Below are 19056 nucleotides of genomic sequence, written 5' to 3'. Positions count from 1 at the left end.
ATTTAAAAGGTAGCCCAATCTTTAAAACTGGGCAGTCAAAGTCATTCTATAGGAGGCATAAGAATAGTATGAGCAACATAACCACAGTACATTAACATTCTACATCTGAAAAGCAACATGCTGTTTATAAATCACTCTCCCTCCATCATCCCATGTAATCATCCCTGGCATTACACAAAGCATACCAAATTTTATTGATGTTATTTTGATGGCAGAAGGGGGGAAGAGGTAAAATTCAAGCCAATTAACATGAGTCAGGACACAAAGAATATTAAACCGAGAAGAATCTAGAAGTTGATTTTGTCCAACCTTCCAGGAAAACCTGGTAGACACGTTTTCCATTATAGCTGAACTATTTTCTCCTTATTCAGAAAGTTCCACACACTGTCTTACTAGTTCTACCTGTCAGAAGAGAAACAGGAAGATGCTGGTACTGCCCACTGGAACAGCAACAGAATCTTCACCTACAGACCTGACAGGTGTGAACATGGCATTTAAAACCCATTCCTAAAAATGTGAAAAAGGTATATGGCCTGTCAATACTGAGATTTTTATATTTAAATACTGGAAAACAAATACCTTGATAATCTTAAAGTTAAGAGTAAAAGATACATTCTGCATTCCCCAGAGTAAAATACCTAATCCAAACAGATGTTATCTTGTCTTACTTTAGAAACTGGAGAGAAAAGCTGTCCCTTCTCTCTCATATTCTTTCAATAAATAAAGATAGGGTACAGGGTGATACATGTAATTACTGAGGATACATAAATTACCATTATTGTAGTTCCCTAAACTGAAATCAATCAAAACCTTATCCTAAATAGAAAGGCACTATCCCTGGGCTTCACCTTATTTGTCACCTCTAATTCATTGCATTTCCTTCAAGTTAAGAAATCAACAGTAGCCTCTAAGAGCAGAGAGTTTTATCCTCTGCTTTAATATTCACAGTCTTATTCAAAGCACCTCTTTCTCTCATTTCTCTTCCTTCCATGTCCTGCAATTAAAAAAGGTTAAGTGATGCCATCCAGCCCGAAGAACAATGGACAATCCATACACGCACAGCTCCCTCTTCTTCCAGCAGCAATAAGAAGAAAGTCAAACACCGATTAAAAAGAAAAGAGAAGAAAAGATGGCATACGCACTATTCCTGTCAAGTGCATGGACAGGGCACTTACCCTAGACCACAAGTGCAGCAAAATCTGAAGGGTCAAACTAGAAATGAAAGGAGTGCATTTTCTCTGCAAGGTAAGTAAAAGAACTTGGGGACTGATTTTTAAAATATGATGCCAGTCAATGAAATTGATTTTCATTTTTCAGAAACTGGTTTTTAATAAACACCACATAAAAATTATGGAAAAGCAAATGAGTCCATCTGAAAGGCAAGAGGAATGATGTGTGGAACATCATTTTCTCTGAGAACTAAGTAAAATGTAAACACAGAAGACCACCTGCAGAGGCTTTTTCCTTTAATGTTTAAGGATTTCCTTAAGTCTTTTCACAGCGGATACTTGACACACTCATCAGAACTGACTTATTTCCTTTAAGAGTTTTTTCCTCACCACCAATGATTAGCCAAGTGATTTTTATGGGACTGTTTCACTATTCACTTGTGAATAGTGAATATTCACAATTCACTTGTGAATTTTTTAAGAATCATAGCTAAGGTGACAAAATAATGATTTTTTAAAAATAGGAATGCATAGGGTATATGCGGGCGTGGCAGGTAAAACAAAAAAAGCCATGTCAAATTTGGAGCCCATTGATTTTGACACATAACTTAGGAAATTGAGGAAGAAAGAATCTGCTTTTAAGGTAATCTAGAGCACCACAAGCATTCCCCATCAGGAAATTAACCTGAGTGATTAACCAGAGTCTTCCAATTGTTTTCCCCCACTATCTGCTGTAGTGGGTTTGGCACCTCAAAGACAGGTTTACAATGCAATTTGCAACTTTAAAACTCACTCAGCAAATAAAATAGCAAGTTCCTCTTTAGGAACTACTTAACTAAGCATTCAAAATCAGCTTCCATTAGTATAGGTAAGGCAGCCCTTTCCAATTCCATAACCATCCTCAACTAACTTTGGCTTTAATTCAGGCAAACTGCAAGACAAAACCATAGTAGTGTACGAGACAAGCTACAAAATAATCAGTTACTTAATTCAGAAAATAGTCTTTAAGAAACATCTGACAACTCTTTTACCCTACATAGCACTTTGCATTTTAAAGAACCCCCAGATAACCTCCTTAACTGGCTACACTGTGGGCACCGAATGTCCCTTTATCACAAAGACAGAGGAAGTTACTGACATCAACAAAGGAAGAAAACAGAATTTGAATTCAGTTTTTGACTCCCCTCAATGCACAAGGTCATGTATTAACTGCAGTCACCACCCCTCCCCACAAGCCCATCAAACCAGGAAGATTTAGGGGAAATAAGCCCAAATACAAGATAGCATTACAAAACCAGTCCTTGTCCAGCGTTTCTTGACTATGAACGCATTCACAGTCTTTCTTAGTACAGCATTAGTGTAATTCCTAGAAGGCACTGGCAAATCTCTGCCAGGCCAATCTGCAGGCAGAAACCAACAGCATGTGTTCAACAAGATGACAGGACGGTCAATGCCTTTACCGTTTACTTCAACTCTGCATTGCAACAGGGGTTCTAGACAAAAAGGTAAACCTGGTAATTGTTTAGGATTGAACACAGCCAACATTAATGAGGATCCCCGTGAACACAAACATGCATCTCTGGGGAAATAGTTTCTCGAACAATATGCGGTGTTTTGCATAATTATACACACACACACACACACACACACACACACATAAATCAAGTGCATTTTAAAAGTAATGTTCAGCCCCAACACTGAGCTGACACTTTTCCCACCTAAACTTCTCAGCACAAGCCTGGCCTAAAAAGCACAGACTGGGTCCAATCTGTGCACCGGGTAAGAGACAAGCATCCACGGCAGAGACGGCGAGGCAATGAATGCCTGCCTATCCAATCCTTTCTACCCACGCTGCGATGTAGTTTAGTCCCGTCTACTATATGGTAATGTGCTTTTAAAACCTCGCGGCGACCGAGGTCATAGCTTTAGAGATCTAATAACAACCAAATGACCGGAGCTACCGGGCACTTAGTAAGCCATTCCGGTTATGGCTCTTTAATAGTACCTGGAGTTCTGCTAAAGGCACAGGGGGAAACTCCTGCTTCCTGGGAAAGAAAGTCCTCTGCAGGAGTACACAGAGAAGCAAAAAACCGACCACGGGCAAAAGACGCCCCGCCGCCGCTGCCCCATCTCTCGGGGAGCGCCCGTGCGCCCCTCGCCCCAGAGAACCGCTGGCCCGGGCCGCACCTTTACCTGTCAGTTCCACCACTCCCTGGGAGCTGCGGTCGCACCGCCTCAGCTGCCACCCCTCTGAGTCCCGGCACAGCTCAGAGCTGGCTGCGGGAGAAAGAACCCCAAAGGCATCCCATCCCAAAGAAAGAAAGCAAAAAGGCTGTTCCTCCAGGCGGAGGGACATCGGGCACGTTGAGGTCCGAGGGGCGACACGCCACCCCTGTCCCGCACCTACCAGATAATCCATGTACAGAAACGCCTCACTTATCCGGAGATCAGACATCCGGCAGCCTAAAGCATCCGGAACGGCTCCGAACCCGGAAAAAAAAGCAGCGTCTCAGGCTGCGAGCAAGCAGCCCCTGAAAAAGCCAGCAACAACGAAAATAGCCGAGAGAAGTCGAGGAGCCGAAGATTACACAAGGGGCGCGGCGATTGGCCGGGCGGGCGGGCAGAAGGAAAGGAGAGCGTTCATTGGCTGTGGCGTCTATAAAAGGCAGGCCACTGCGGGTGGCAGGGGAGAAGCGCGGGAGCGGCCGGGGCGCTGGTTCCTGTGAGGAGGGCGGAGGGGCGGGGGCTAGGGCTGCGCGGGCGGAAGAACAAACCCGGAAGAGCGGAAAATAAGCCGGTGCTGTCGTCGCCGGCGTTCTGTGTGCTTCCGTGGCCTCCGAGTTGGGTAAATTGGAACCAGTGTTCCATAGGAGGAGAGCTGTAGGAAGCTTCCCCCAGTAGGAAGCTCGCGCTGAAACGTGGGAGGCGTAGAAGCCACAGATACTTAATGCCCCTCTCCGGAGCGACTTCCCGAAGGCCCTGTGGCCTCGAGACTGCACGGCTGGGATGACTGGAATGTGTAAGAAGGTACTCTGAAGAGGCAAGCCTGTGACTCGGGGGCGGCCCCTCCTCACTTTCAGGATGTGAAGCGAAGGTGGACAGCTCCAGCTTGATGTCCTGGGGGTATACAGAAGCCCCGCCCGCGGCTAGAGCTAACCTGGGAGGTAACTCTCTTATCAGAACGTTAGATTGCCCCCAGGAGAATCTGCTCTTCACCGACGGAAAAGGGCAAGAAAAAAAAAGTTAAGGGACTCTGTATAAGTCGGTTGTAGACTCGGGACTCTCGGGAAGCATCAGTTGGTCAGTTCTTTGCATGTTTTGTGCCCAGTTACACGGTACACCATTCTACTACCCCTGTGGGGAATGAGCAATAGGATGAGAAGCGCTCTGAAAAGACCCGAGTAATAGTGTTTGGGACCCGATGTCATTCTAAGAAGTAAAAGTATCTATCAGCAGCTGCATTTGACGTGTGCACCTCCTGGTAAATAATGTGGAAACTGGCACCAGAATTTAAATATTGCATTCGGCGTGGAGGGAAAAAGCAGTTCAGGCTATGAACAACTAAATCTTAAACAAAAAGAGCCTTGAGTGTTCTTATCCTAGTTCTTTTCTGATTCGGGCTTTTCTTCCTCCAAGTCTAAATTATACTTCTGAAGAAATTACAATGAGTTTTTGCTACGAAGAAGCTAACGAGACTCAGTAGCATCCAGCCCTCAGATCCAGTTTTGATTGATCTTGGCCTGGTGTTCAGTCAAAAACATGTATGTTAATAAGATTTTTGACGTGGATTCTGGAGGTGATTATCTACTGCAAAACTACAGCACAACTGGTTGAAATTAACTGCAGAAATTAAAGGCCTCTCAAACTTGCTAACAAAAGTAATTCAAACAGACAAGAAACGGATCCTTTTTTTTTTTCTTTCTCTCTATGAATTCAGTTCAGTTCAGTCCAGTCACTCAGTCGTGTCCGACTCTTTGCGACTCCATGAATCGCAGCACGCCAGGCCTCCCTGTCCATCACCAACTCCCGGAGTTCACTCAGACTCACGTCCATCGAGTCAGTGATGCCATCCAGCCATCTCATCCTCTGTCGTCCCCTTCTCCTCCTGCCCCCAATCCCTCCCAGCATCAGAGTCTTTTCCAATGAGTCAACTCTTCACATGAGGTGGCCTAAGTACTGGAGTTTCAGCTTTAGCATCATTCCTTCCAAAGAAATCCCAGGGCTGATCTCCTTCAGAATGGACTGGCTGGATCTCCTTGCAGTCCAAGGGACTCTCAAGAGTCTTCTCCAACACCACAGTTCAAAAGCATCAATTCTTCGGCGCTCAGCTTTCTTCACAGTCCAACTCTCACATCCATACATGACCACTGGAAAAACCATAGCCTTGACTAGACGGACCTGTGTTGGCAAAGTAATGTCTCTGCTTTTGAATACGCTATCTAGGTTGGTCATAACTTCATATTGCAAATAAGATAAAAGACTTCAGTTAGCAAAGAAAACTTTCGTCCACTGTCTTTCTAATAAGTGATGACTTTACTGTCAAGTGAGGCTCTTGAGTGGGCTGTAAGTTTCTATGCAAGGAAAAAGGACCACTCAGGAGCAGTTTGGTTCTACCTTTCTTTAAAAGCTAACTTTAATCAAGAAAAAGAATCCTGAAAAGATCATCAGGATAAAGAAAGTTCATGCTACCTCTCTAAGAATGAGCAAGCAGGGAAATGAACTTTTCAAGGAAAAGTTCCAGAGACTGCACCATGATTCTCACTCTGTTCCATACCACTTGCATATTCATTCTTTGTGTGCTGTGTGATGTATTAAAAGACTCATACTGGCTTTTGGAAAAGGATCCATGTAAAAACCTGAAGCTTCAGAACTCCATATGGAGCACATTTTTCCCAATTATGTGTTAATCTGGGGAGTTAATGTACACTCTTGTGTAGAGGCAGGAGGCTAATTTATATTAGTATAAACAGATAATACACTGCCTGTTACATGAAACTGTGGTCTTACCGGATAGTTGGTAGCAGTAATCACCCCAATGCATACTTTTTAAAAAGTGTGGAGATACTAGAATGCATGCATTCAACCTAATCCACTATACACCAAATAACAGGCTGCAATCTTGAGTAAGACATGATCTCATTAAGGTATTACTGCTTTGGTCTCAGTAAAATGGATGCTCTTCCAGATGCCCAAGAAAACATGGATAAATTCATGAGGCAATTGCATTACTACACAGGTTCTCAAAAAAGAAGTCATCACTGTTGCTTATCAAACTCGGAGAAATTCCTTTGACAGTCTATACTCCACAATTCCATAAATATGGCTGGCTGGCCAGATTTGGTAGAAATTTTTACTGCAGTGTTACTTGTTAGAAACAAAAGCACAGTTCTGCAGCTTGGTCTCCCAAATTCTGTCATCCAGAATAACCAACATATTAGTGGCTATTCCCATCTTTTTGTTGTTGTTCATTTGTTTGATATAATATATAATATAACTTATAGAAGAATACTGTTTACTAGTTTGTTTGTTTTTTTATCGTGCACACTCCATATATTAAATTCACCATATCATGAAACTCTCCATAAATGTTTAAATGCCTGTAAGGCTATCGCATAAATGTACTATGTTAGCAAATCCTCTCTTAGCTACTACTGCTATAAACATTGCAGTGAATGTTTGCATATAAACTCACATCTCTTTAACCTAGAGATAATTTTTAGGCATGGAATTACTGGGACAAAGAGTATATGAACATTTTTAATATTCATTTTTGTACTAACTTATAGTCTTCTTTCCGCATCCCAGCTCCAAAGCAGGGAGTGCTTATCTTGCTGCATTCTTGCCTTGACTGAGTATATTATTGCTTAATAGCTGAGAGATCATATCTTTCATAAGAATAACAAACCATGGACATTTGTTTTTCAGAAAAAAAGGTGAGGTGTCCAGACACTAAATTCCCCAGAGGTCACCAGACACATTGTTTGCACATTTATTGCCTCCAGTAACTCCTGTGACTTTAAAATTCTCTAAGCTCTTTCCCCTTCAAGTGGTGGTCTTGACACCTCACCTCTAACTTAGCCAAGTCCCCTTTCTCTGCTTCCTAAACCTCAACAAAGTACCACTGTGTCCTAAACGATGAACCTCAGAGTAGGACGCCCCCACATGAAGCTGATAACAGAAATGGATTTCACAAAAGGTAGAAATCACCTTTTCCAAAAAAAGGATTTGCTGGGTCTTGGAGTATTAAAGCAAGATAAGGCATTTGATGTTTTTGAACTGTGGTATTGGAGAAGACTCTTGAGAGTCCCTTGGACTGCAAGGAGATCCAACCAGTCCATCCTAAAGGAAATCAGTCCTGAATATTCATTGGAAGGACTGATGATGAAGCGCCAATACTTTGGCCACCTGATGTGAAGAACTGACTCATTGGAAAAGACCCTAATGCTGGGAAAAACTAAAGGCAGGAGGAGAAGGGGATGACAAGTGGATGAGATGGTTGGATGGCATCACAGACTCAATGGACGTGAGTCTGAGCAAGCTCCAGGAGTTGGTGATGGACAGGGAAGCCTGGTGTGCTGCAGTCCCTGGGCTCGCAAAGAGTTGGACACGACTGAGCGACTGAACTGAAAGCATTTAAAATGAAGAATCACTACTTAAAGTGGTAAATAATTATACCAGGAAAAGGTAACTAGACCTCACAAGCAACCACTATTCAAGCACCTAATACTAAGAATCTATGTAAACTTCTCCCTATACCTTCCCAGGATTATTTAATCTCTTAGACTTAGTATTGCACTGTTGACTGTTTTCATTTCCTACTGACACTGTAACAAGCTGTTTTAGTCACTAAGTCATGTCTGGCTCTTTGCAACTCCATGGATTGTACCCTGCCAGGCTTCTCTGTCCATGGGATATCCCAGGCAATACTAGAGTGGGTTGCCATTTCGTTCTCCAGGGGATATTCCTGGACCAGGGAATGAACCCATGTCTCCTGCCTTAGCAGGCAGGTTCTTTACCACTGAGGCACCAGGGAAGTAGTCCAAAAGACAACTGTTTTTGTTACTCAGTTATTAACAACTTAACACAAATGTATTCTCTTCCAGTCATGTCCAACTCATTGTGACTCCATGCGTTGTAGCCCACCAGGAGCCTCCGTCCGTGGAATTTTCCAGGCAAGAATACCAGAGTGGGTTGCAATTTCCTTCTGCAGGGGATCTTCCCAACCCAGGGATTGAACCCAGGTCTCCAGCATTGCAGGCAGACTCTTTGCCATCTGAGCCACCAGGGAAGCCCTCTTCCTCTCCAGCAGAGGGCAGACAGAATGAAAACCACAATCACAGAAAACTAACCAATCTGATCACATGGACACAGCCTTGTCTAACTCAATGAAACTATGAGCCATGCGTGTAGGGCCACCCAAAATGAACGGGTCATGGTGGAGAGTTCTGACAAAATGTGGTCCACTGGAGAAGGGAATGGCAAACTACTTCAATATTCTTGCCTTGAGAACCCCTGAATAGTATGAAAAAGCAGAAAGACAGGACACTGAAACATGAACTCCCCAGGTCAGTAGAAGCCCAATATGCTACTGGACATCAATGGAGAAATAACTTCAGAAAGAATGAAGAGACAGAGCCAAAGCAAAAACAAGACCCAGTTGTGGATGTGACTGGTGATGGAAGTAAACTCCGAGGCTGTAAAGAGGAATATTGCATAGGAACCTGGAATGTTATGTCCTTGAATCAAGGCAAACTGGAAGTGGTTAACCAGGAGATGGCAAGAGTGAACATTGACATTCTAGGAATCAGTGAACTAAAATGGACTGGAATGGGTGAATTTAACTCAGATGACCATTATATCTACTACTGTGGGCAGGAATCCCTTAGAAGAAATGGAGTAGCCATCATAGTCAACAAAACAGTCCAAAATGCAGTACTTGGATGCAATCTCAAAAGCAACAGAATGATCTCTGTTCATTTCCAAGGCAAACCATTCAATATCACAGTAACCCAGGTCTATGCCCCAACCAGTACTGCTGAAAAAGCTGAAGTTGAATGGTTCTACGAAGACCTACAAGACCTTCTAGAGCTAACACACCAAAAAAGATGTCCTTTTCATTATAGGGGACTGGAATGCAAAAGTAGGAAGTCAAGAAACACCTGGAGTAACAGGTAAATTTGGCCTTGGAGTACAAAATGAATCAGGGCAAAGGCTAACAGAGTTTTGCCAAGAGAACACACTGGTCATAGCAAACACCCTCTTCCAACAACACAAGACTCTACACGTGTACATCACCAAATGGTCAATACCAAAATCAGATTGATTATATTCTTTGCAGCCAAAGATGGAGAAGCTCTAAAACAGTCAGCAAAAACAAGACTGGGACCTGACTGTGGCTCAGATCATGAACTCCTTGTTGCCAGAGTCAGACTGATACTGAAGAAAGTAGGGAAAACCACTAGACCATTTAGGTATGACCTAAATCAAATCCCTTATGATTATACAGTGGAAGTGACAAATAGATTCAAGGGATTAGATCTGATAGACAGAGTGCCTGAAGAACTATGGACTGAGGTTTGTGACATTGTACAGGAGGCAGGGATAAAGACCATCCCCAAGAAAAAGAAATGCAAAAAGGCAAAATGGTTGTCTGAGGAGGCCTTACTAGTAGCTGAGAAAAGAAGAGACGCTAAAGGCAAAGGAAAGATATCCCATTTGAATTCAGAGTTCCAAAGAATAACAAGGAGAGATAAAAAAGCCTTCCTCAGTGATCAATGCAAAGAAATAGAGGAAAACAGAATAGGAAAGACTAAAGATCTCTTCAAGAAAATTAGAGATACCAAGGGAACATTTCATGCAAAGACAGGCACAATAAAGGACAGAAATGGTATGGACCTAACAGAAGCAGAAAATATTAAGAAGAGGTGGCAAGAATACACAGTAGAACTACACAAAAAAGATCTTCAGGACCCAGATAACCACGATGGTGTGATCACTCACCTAGAGCCAGACATCCTGGAATGTGAAGTCAAGTGGGTCTTAGGAAGCATCACTACAAACAAAGCTAGTGGAGGTAATGGAATTCCAGCTGAACTATTTCAAATTCTAAAAAATGATGCTGTTAAAGTACTGCACTCAATATGCCAGCAAATTTGGAAAACTCAGCAGTGGCCACACACCTGAAAAAGGTCAGTTTTCATTCTAGCCCCAAAGAAGGGCAATGGCAAAGAATGCTAGCAAAGAGTTCTCCAAACCAGGCTTCAACAGTACATGAACCATGAACTTCCACATGTTCAAGCTGGGTTTAGAAAAGGCAGAGGAACCACAGATCAAATTGCCAACATCCATTGGATCATCGAAAAAGCAAGAGAGTTCCAGAAAAACATCTATTTTTCCTTTATTGACTACGCTTAAAGCCTTTGACTGTATGGATCATAACAAACTGTGGAAAATTCTTCAAGAGATGGGACTACCAGACCACCTTACCTGCCTCCTGAGCAGTCAGTATGCAGGTCAAGAAGCAACAGTTAGAACTGGAAATGGAACAACAGACTGGTTCCAAATTGGGAAAGGAATACATCAAGGCTGAATATTGTCACCCTGCTCATTTAACTTCTATACAGAGTACATCATGAGAAATACCGGGCTGTATGAAGCACAAGCTGGAATCAAGATTGCCTGGAGAAATATCAATAACATCAGATATGCAGATGATACCACCCTTAAGGCAGAAAGTGAAGAGGAACTAAAAAGCCTCTTGATAAAAGTGAAAGAGGAGAGTGAAAAAGCTGGCTTAAAACTCAACATTCAAAACACTAAGATCATGGCATCTGGTCCCATCACTTCATGGCAAATAGATGGGGAAACAGTGGAAACAGTGACAGACTTTATTTTCTTGGGCTCCAAAATCACTGCAGATGGTGACTGCAGCCATGAAATTAAGACACTTGCTCCTTGGAAGAAAAGTTATGACCAACCTGGAGAGCATATTAAAATGCAGAGACATTACCTTGCTGACAAAGGTCCATCTAGTCAAAGCTATGGTTTTTCCAGTAGTCATGTATGGATGTGAGAGTTAGACCATAAAGAATGTTGACCACTGAAGAATTGATGCTTTTGAACTGTGGTGCTGGAGAAGACTCTTGAGAGCTCCTTGGACTGCAAGGAGATCCAACCAGTCTGTCCTAAAGGAAATCAGTCCTGAATATTCATTGGAAGGACTGATGCTGAAGCTCAAGCTCCAATACTTTGGCCACCTGATGTGAAGAACTGACAAATCTGAAAAGACCCTGATGCTGGAAAAGATAGGAGGCAGGAGGAGAAGGGGATGACAGAGGATGGGATAGTTGGATGGCATCACCAGCTTGATGGACATGATTTTGAGCAAGCTCCAGGAGCTGGTGATAGACACTGTGCTGTAGTCCATATGGTTGCAAAGAGTCAGACATGACTGAGCGACTGAACTGACTGTGACTGTATTTAGCGCCTACCCAGATATCCACAATAAGCTTCCCATCTCAAAATACTTAATTTATCACACCTGAAAAGTCACTTTTGCCACGTAAGGTAACATTCACAGGTTGCAGGTATTAGAACCTTATATCTTTGGAGCCATTATTCTATCACACTGACCTTTTGCAGAAAACACAAATACATCCATGAAAGTCTAAAGTGACAAGCACAATTTACTAACACCTAAGAAACAAGAAAATTTGGAATAAATTCTCAATTTCATAAATTAATTACTTAAAGCTTTTGGATGCAGCCCTATGGTCTTTTCTGACTCTATATCCATCATCCAGGTACCTCTCATCTGACATTTTAAGTTTATCTTCCCAAAGCATATCATCTTCCTCTATTACGCCTTTTAAAATATAGCCTTGAGCTGCAGTTCACATACCGGGGTTCAGGATGGGGAACACATGTATATCTGTGGCGGATTCACATTGATGTATGGCAAAACCAATACAATATTGTAATTAACCTCCAATTAAAATAAATAAATTTATATTAAAAAGAAGTGGGAAAAAATTAAATGTACAATTAAGTGGTTTTTAGTATATTTACAGATTTGTACAGCTATCACTAGAGTCAATTTTATAATACTTTCATCACCTGTAAAGAAACTCTGAACCTTTTAGCTATCACCATTCACCTTCTACTCCCTGAAAACCATAATTCACTTTCTGTCTCTATAGATTTCTCTATTCTAGAATTTAATAGGAATGGTATCATGATGTAGTATATGGTCTTTTCTGACTAGTTTTTTTTTTTTTACTTTACATAATTTTTTAAAGGTTCATTCATGTTGCAGCATATACATTCCTTTCTATGGTCAAATAATATTCCACTTATGGCTACAGCACCCTTCACTTATCCACTCACCCACTGATGGACAGTTGGTTGTTTCTACATTTCAGCAATCATGAATAATGCTGTTCCTTTATTATACTTTTGGTCTCCACTTTTGATGACATCAATATTAACTTTTCTTCAGACCTAGTCCTCTCATTTCTTTTTCCTTCCTTACCAATAGCTAAACTTTCTACTTCACAGTAACATTGTTTTAGACCAGTTTTTCTAGCATTGGTCAAATATGAATGCTATTTCCTTCCTTTAATATTTAATTATGAGTTCTTATAAAGAATTTTTTGCTTCTCATTGTCTGATTAGTTCTTCACTCTCCACAACTTTGGAACTCCATTGATCCATTATTCTATTCTAGATAGAATGTCAGAAGGATAAAATCTCTGAACATATTTTTTTTTCCTGAACATATTTTAACAGTACAATGTTTATGGTGGTTTTAAACTTTCTGTGGGAAGAAATGTCTTAATTTATCTTGCATCACAGAACAGTATGCTAAGTTCTTTGAAATTCACTGAATAACCAAGATCCTAAGCCCTCCTCGGTAACCAAAAAAATTGGGATAGTAAGCCAGAAGAATCAGCTATGTACCTTCAACTGTAACATACTCTTTGTTCTTTGATAGTGATTTCAGAGAGTTAAAAAATGTCCTTTGAAAAACAAAAGTGCTTTGGAGACTGAAATGAGTCACCTGCTTATTCATACTGGAAGATCAATTTTGGCTTTAATAACCAAACCTTAAAAACCAACTACCACTGGATTAGAAATCCGTTTTAACAAAACAGATAACATCTTTTAATGCTTTGGAATAAAAATTTTTTTTAAAAGGCACATAACATCTTAAAATTTACAAAATTTTACCAAAAAACAAAGTAAGATTCAAACATGAAGAAATAACCATGATAACAACTAGCACTAATACATCATTTATATGATGGATATTATAATAAATGCTTTACTTATCATGGTTTTTGATGGGAATACTTAATGTCATCCAATGTTCATTTTCCCTAAATTGTAACAGGTCCTTAGTGCACCCCAATCTATCAAGAACATATTAGAACATATAGTCCAAGGTGTGTGTGCTAAGTCCCTGCAGTTCAGTTAGTCAGTTCAGTTGCTCAGTCGTTTCTGACTCTTTGAGACCCCATAGACTGCAGCATGCCAGGCTTCCCTGTCTATCACCAATTCCCAGAGCTTGCTCAAACTCATGTCCGTCGAGTCAGTGATGCCATCCAACCATCTCATCCTCTGTCATCCCCTTCTTTTCAAATGAGTCAGTTCTTCAGATCAGGTGGCCAAAGTATTGTCACTTCAGTTGTGTCCAACTCTGTGTGACCATATGGACTGCAGCCTGCCAGGCTCCTTGTCCATGGGATTCTCCAGGCAAGAATACTGGAGTGAGTTGCCATTGCCTTCTCAGAGGATCTTCCCGTAATGAAATGTAATATTAATTCCCTAGGGACCCTAATAACATTATAAAGATCTAGCCATTTCTTTAAAAAAAAAAAAAATAGAACTTATTTGACAAATTCAGTAAACCAAATCGACCTGCCTTCCCTCATGATACTTGTCATCTGAAAGGTTCAGTCACAGCTTTTACAGACGCATGCTTGATAATCCATATCATTCTTGTCAGTGATAGACACTGTTTTCATTGTTTCATTTTGCTGAATTTCTTCTCTTCTCAGCTGGCTTTGGAGGAACCATGTTTCATGTTGAACTGTGTTCAACCTCAAGGTTGGGCCCTTGGGGAAGCAAATGCTAAGACTGATTTATAAATACAAAAGGTTTACTAAGATTTATTTTACACCTGTGAAAGAAAAGAACTGCCTCTGGAGAGGGGCAGGGAACCAAAAGAACATTATACATACCTGGCAAAGTTTCTACCAGTCTTACTGGAAACTCCCAAGCAACAGTTGCCCAGTAGAGGAGTTTAAATTGGGCAGAAATGGCTAGACCCTTATACCGCCACTTTGTTTAGTCACTGGGTGGGGCCACCCAAAGAAAGGAGAAGTCCAAGAAAAGCACAACCTGGACTCCAAGGCTGAAGCAGAGTCCAGAAAGGCTGACCACTGGAGACTGTCAGCTAATCACACACCAGACAACTGGGCAGTACTTTACTGAATGTTGTATCTCCATGTCAGCCACAAGTGTATGCCTGAACCTCCCTCGACAGCCTGGCTTGGTGCCTTGTCCATAGCTCTTGCGCAATGGAAGACTGGTGGATTGCTAAGTGTATGGACTTCACTGTTTACTACAACCAACCCTGTTGTGTTATTGTGTCACTGCCTGAGCATACCCTGTAATACCTCCTGAGGTGGTCAGCTGTGAGCGTAGAAAGAAAAATTAACAAGCCCACCCGACACCATGAAACCTCATAGCAAATTCACAGATGAAATGACCTTCCAGATACCACATATTAAGTAGTTGAGGTGAGGAATTTCCTTCCCTAATTCCAGAATATCTTTTTCCCTTAGATTGCTGTAGAATTAATAAGACCAATTCATCCACATCTATTTGCCAGTAAGAGAATAAAAGATCCACAGAGAGATTTAGAGACACCAATTTAGGATCAACCATTTTGTAAAACAGTGGAGAGAGAAGTGACAATTATCATTGCAGAACAGAGGGAGAACTGACTGACAAATAAGTTCTAGAGTAAAAATGCCAAGCAAGAAGCAAGCTGATTCCTGTTGCCGAACTCCCACTAGCTCAGGAATAAGAAGCACCTGATTCTAAACTGAGAGGCTGAAAACACAGAACAGCTTTGAGTCTTAACAAGCTCCAGGATCTGCCTCACTCTATTAAGTCAGAGCACCACCCCACTGGCCCAGAGTGGAGTGAAAGAGCAGAGTGAAAGTTTACTTCTGAGGTTAAACTGGTGAGAGCTTGACCCCAGAGACACCAGATAAAACCTAAAGGCAAAGAGTAAATTCAGTACAGCTGGAAGAAAGCCGAGGCAATCAACAAAAAGATAAGTGACAAGCAGTGGAACAAAGAAAATTAGCACATCAACATGGAGGCCTAAAAACCAATTAGATTTTTCTAGACATAAACAATGGCCATAGTGGGAAGAAAGTATCAAATAATTCTAGCAAACATTCCACAACCCAGAACATTTCCAGACCAAGAAGACCACAAAATGCCCAAAGCAATGAGTGGGGAAAAAGACATTATCATTAAAGAAATAGCAATTTAAAAACCTTCCTAAAGAAGCACCAAATGGCTTACCATCAAGTTCTACCGCACATTCTAGGAACAAAATATTCCATCCTCAGAACTATTCCAGCGCTGGTTTCTTCTGAGGCCTCCCTCCGTAGCTGGAAGACGGCTGCCGGCTGCCTGTGCTCACGGGGTTTCTCCTCTGCGCACGCGCACCCCTGATGTGGGTGGGTCTCTTCCCTGAGTCCTAATCTCCTCTCTTTGCCAAGTCTCCATTCACCTTGCCATCACCGACTCAACGGACACGAGTTTGAGTAAACTCCGGCAGTTGGTGATGGACAAGGAGGCCTGGCCTGCTGCAGTCCATGGGGTCGCAAAGAGTCGGACATGACTGAGCGACTCAACTGAACTGAACTAATTCAGACTGGATTAGGGTCCACTCCAACTGTCTCGTTTTAACTTAAGGGCTTTATGTGCATATCTAATCACTTTAAGGTACTGGAAGTTAGAATTTGGACATATGAATTTGGGAGTAAGGGTAGGCAAGTCAGCCCATAACAATATTCCCAGTTGAAAGTCTAAGAATAAAAGGGAATTTATTCAGATTGTGAAGGTTATTTACAAAAACTTATGCAAACATATTTAAATGATTAAACATTTAAAAGCCTTGGCTTTAAAGTCAGGAAAAAGACAAGGTTGGCAATTATCTTGGCTTCTGTACTACCTTATAGTGAACCTCCTGGAGAGAAAGCTGTTTATACAAAAAGTATAAACATAAACAATAAGAGGAAAGAATAAAGAGCTCATCTGCACATAGTGGTTATGGGGGCAAAACACAAAGCTACATATTAATTATTAAAATAAAAATAAAACCTTGTTAATCCTTGAAAATCAATATAAAGTTATATTCCTAGTTACTTAGCCACAAAGTTAGGCGATGTATTTAAAAATAACCTCTAAAATAGACCTTTTAAAAAACCATTAAGTATTGGAAATGCAAGTGCAAATGAACAGAAATAAATGTTTTAGTCAAAGAGAAATAATAAAATATCCCCTTTAAATCACTAAAAAAAAAAAAAAAATGACCTTTTAAAAGCACCTAAGTATAATTCTTACAATTGATACCATCCAGGGTTCCAAAGAGTCGGACACAACTGAGCGACTTCACTTTCACGTTTCCCTTTCATGCATTGGAGGAGGAAATGGCAACCCACTCCAGTGTTCTTGCCTGGAGAATCCCGGGGATGGGGGAGCCTGGTGGGCTGCCGTCTATGGGGTCACAGAGTTGGACACAACTGAAGCGACTTAGCAGCAGCAGCAGCAGGGTTCCTGGACACCCTAATCAATAGAAATTGATATGAGGCCAGATAAGAAATTCAGGCAAACATATATTGGGACTCATGCTGCAGTATAAGGGAAGAAAAATAACAATTTCGTGTGCTCACTCCCGGGGGTGAGTGTGAGATGAGCTGGTTTCTTATATGGAGTGAGGTGTGGGTCGGGGGGTTGGGTGGTGGAGGGTAGGTTGGGTGGTTTGCCCTCCCCTTTGGTGGTGCTGTGTGCAGGGTGCGTACATAATATCCTGCTCTGTTCCCAGCTCCTCCCAGCCTGTCTCACAACTATAAGATTTTGAGAGAAATTTAAATCTTGCATGTTTATGATCTTCATGAATGGAAAGACTTGTAGAGATGTGACTTCTCAAATTGATTTATAGATTCAAAATAATAACATTCAAAATCACAGAAGACATCATATTTGCTCCTTAACTACCCTTAATCTAAAGAGAGTTCCCTTCTTTTTGTGAGCAAAGCATTAATCCATATTTATATACTGGCATTTATCATACTGCTTTGTGTATAGTTGTTAACAGTATAGATGCTATGGCCAGTCTGCCTGGGTTTGAATCTTGGCTTTACCTCTTTCTAGTTCTGTGACTTCAGGCATGTTAGGTAACTTTTCTGTAATTTATTTACCCCGTTTTATAGGTAAGGAAACAAATGCCAACATCACTGGGCTATTAGGATTAATAGTTAATGTTATGCACTTAGAACAGTGCCTGGCACGTAGTCAGTGTTATGTAACTGTTGGATGCTGCTGCCGTTTCTGTTCTCTCTCCCACTAGACTGAATTCCTTGAGGAAGGACACAGTGTCTTATTGGTTTGTGCATCCTCAGAGCATACATCAGTGTCTGGCACATGTGTGTGTGTTAGCTTCACAGTTATGTAACCCAAAAGAAATTGGTATTGGGGGGTTGAGGTGGTCCATGTGCCTGAAGTGTGTCATGTTTAAAGAAGCTGAATTCAGTAGCCTAAGGCATTTGAAAGGGGAGATCATTCTCAACTTGAGTATTAAATGCCCAAAGCATGATCAAGAGCAACACTTGTGAAAATACCCTTCTAATTACGTCTTTCCTCTGAGTTATTTAGAAGCCTTTGTCAACAAAATGCCTGAGATTCTTGTAACACACCATTATTTGGGTACTGCATGTGTAGAGGGTTGAGAGGATCAGATTCCTCAGCTTATGGCATCATATACTATTATTACTGGTCCATTCAGGGTCCCTCTCTTAATTTACTCCTGTTATCCCAGTAAAGTGGTTATCACTTCCCAAATAGGCAATTATTCTAATGTTCCTAACATGTAACTCCTACTTTGTCATCTTTCAACTTTGTCCATGATGTCCCTGACTGAACAAACATTTGATGTAATCAAATCCACCAATTTTGGGCCTTAGGGCTGGTGCTTTTGAAATTAAAAAGTTCTTTCCAGCCACAAAGGCAAGAGTCTACATCTTCAATGACTTCAAGGCCTTACCTTTCACTTTAGGGTCTTTTATTAATTTGGAATCTATCTTTTGTGTGTGGTGTTAGGTTGAAATGTACCTGTGTTTGTCTAGTTAACAGGTCTATCTGTTAAACAGCAGTTAATCACTATCTGCTAAACAGCTCATTCTTTCCCCACTGATGGGTGGTGGTATCACCTTTAAACTACATTTAATGCCTCTTCATGACAGCTCTGTCTCTAATTTCTCCTCTGTGTCATTAATTTCTTTATTCTTGAGCCAATACAGAACATGTCTCCCTGGCTTCTTTTTTTCCCTCACGACCATTCCTTTAATGGGTGTTGGCTTTGTCCTCTGAACAGCAAAAAAGAATTTTTGGAGAGGAAGGAATAAGGTATTGGATTTGAAAGTTCAGGATTCTCTCTGGCAGGCTGATGGAGTCAGTGAGCGCCCGTTTATGTTCCTTCCACATGGATTGACTGTGGCACAAGCATGATCTCCTTTTCTGCTTTTACCTCCCCCCCACCCACTAGTGTGTCTTGCCACTCCATAACAGCCTCCACAGCCTATAA

At 41.4% G+C, this 19056-nt stretch overlaps 1 protein-coding gene across 9 annotated transcripts in view; it reads right to left on the bottom strand.

The window, feature by feature from the left end:
• ARL15 (ADP ribosylation factor like GTPase 15) overlaps positions 1–15938 on the bottom strand; it is a 578537-nt gene extending 562599 nt beyond the window's left edge. For 2 of the 9 annotated variants that reach the window (XM_045163677.1, XM_045163678.1), the window contains exon 1: positions 3577–3742. In XM_045163677.1, coding sequence (XP_045019612.1) covers positions 3577–3624 — 48 coding nt within the window. In that variant the 5' untranslated portion in view covers positions 3625–3742. Of the gene's footprint in view, positions 1–3576; positions 3744–15770 lie in introns of those variants that run through there. The other 7 variants (XM_045163681.1, XM_045163680.1, XM_045163682.1 and 4 more) reach the window with 6 other exon arrangements.
• Between the last annotated feature and the right edge of the window lie 3118 nt (positions 15939–19056).

Source organism: Bubalus bubalis, chromosome 19, assembly GCF_019923935.1.
Source record: "Bubalus bubalis isolate 160015118507 breed Murrah chromosome 19, NDDB_SH_1, whole genome shotgun sequence".
Classification (NCBI taxonomy): Eukaryota; Metazoa; Chordata; class Mammalia; order Artiodactyla; family Bovidae; genus Bubalus; species Bubalus bubalis.
Note: the sequence above shows the minus strand (reverse complement) of the source record. Positions and strands in the feature narration are given on the sequence as shown.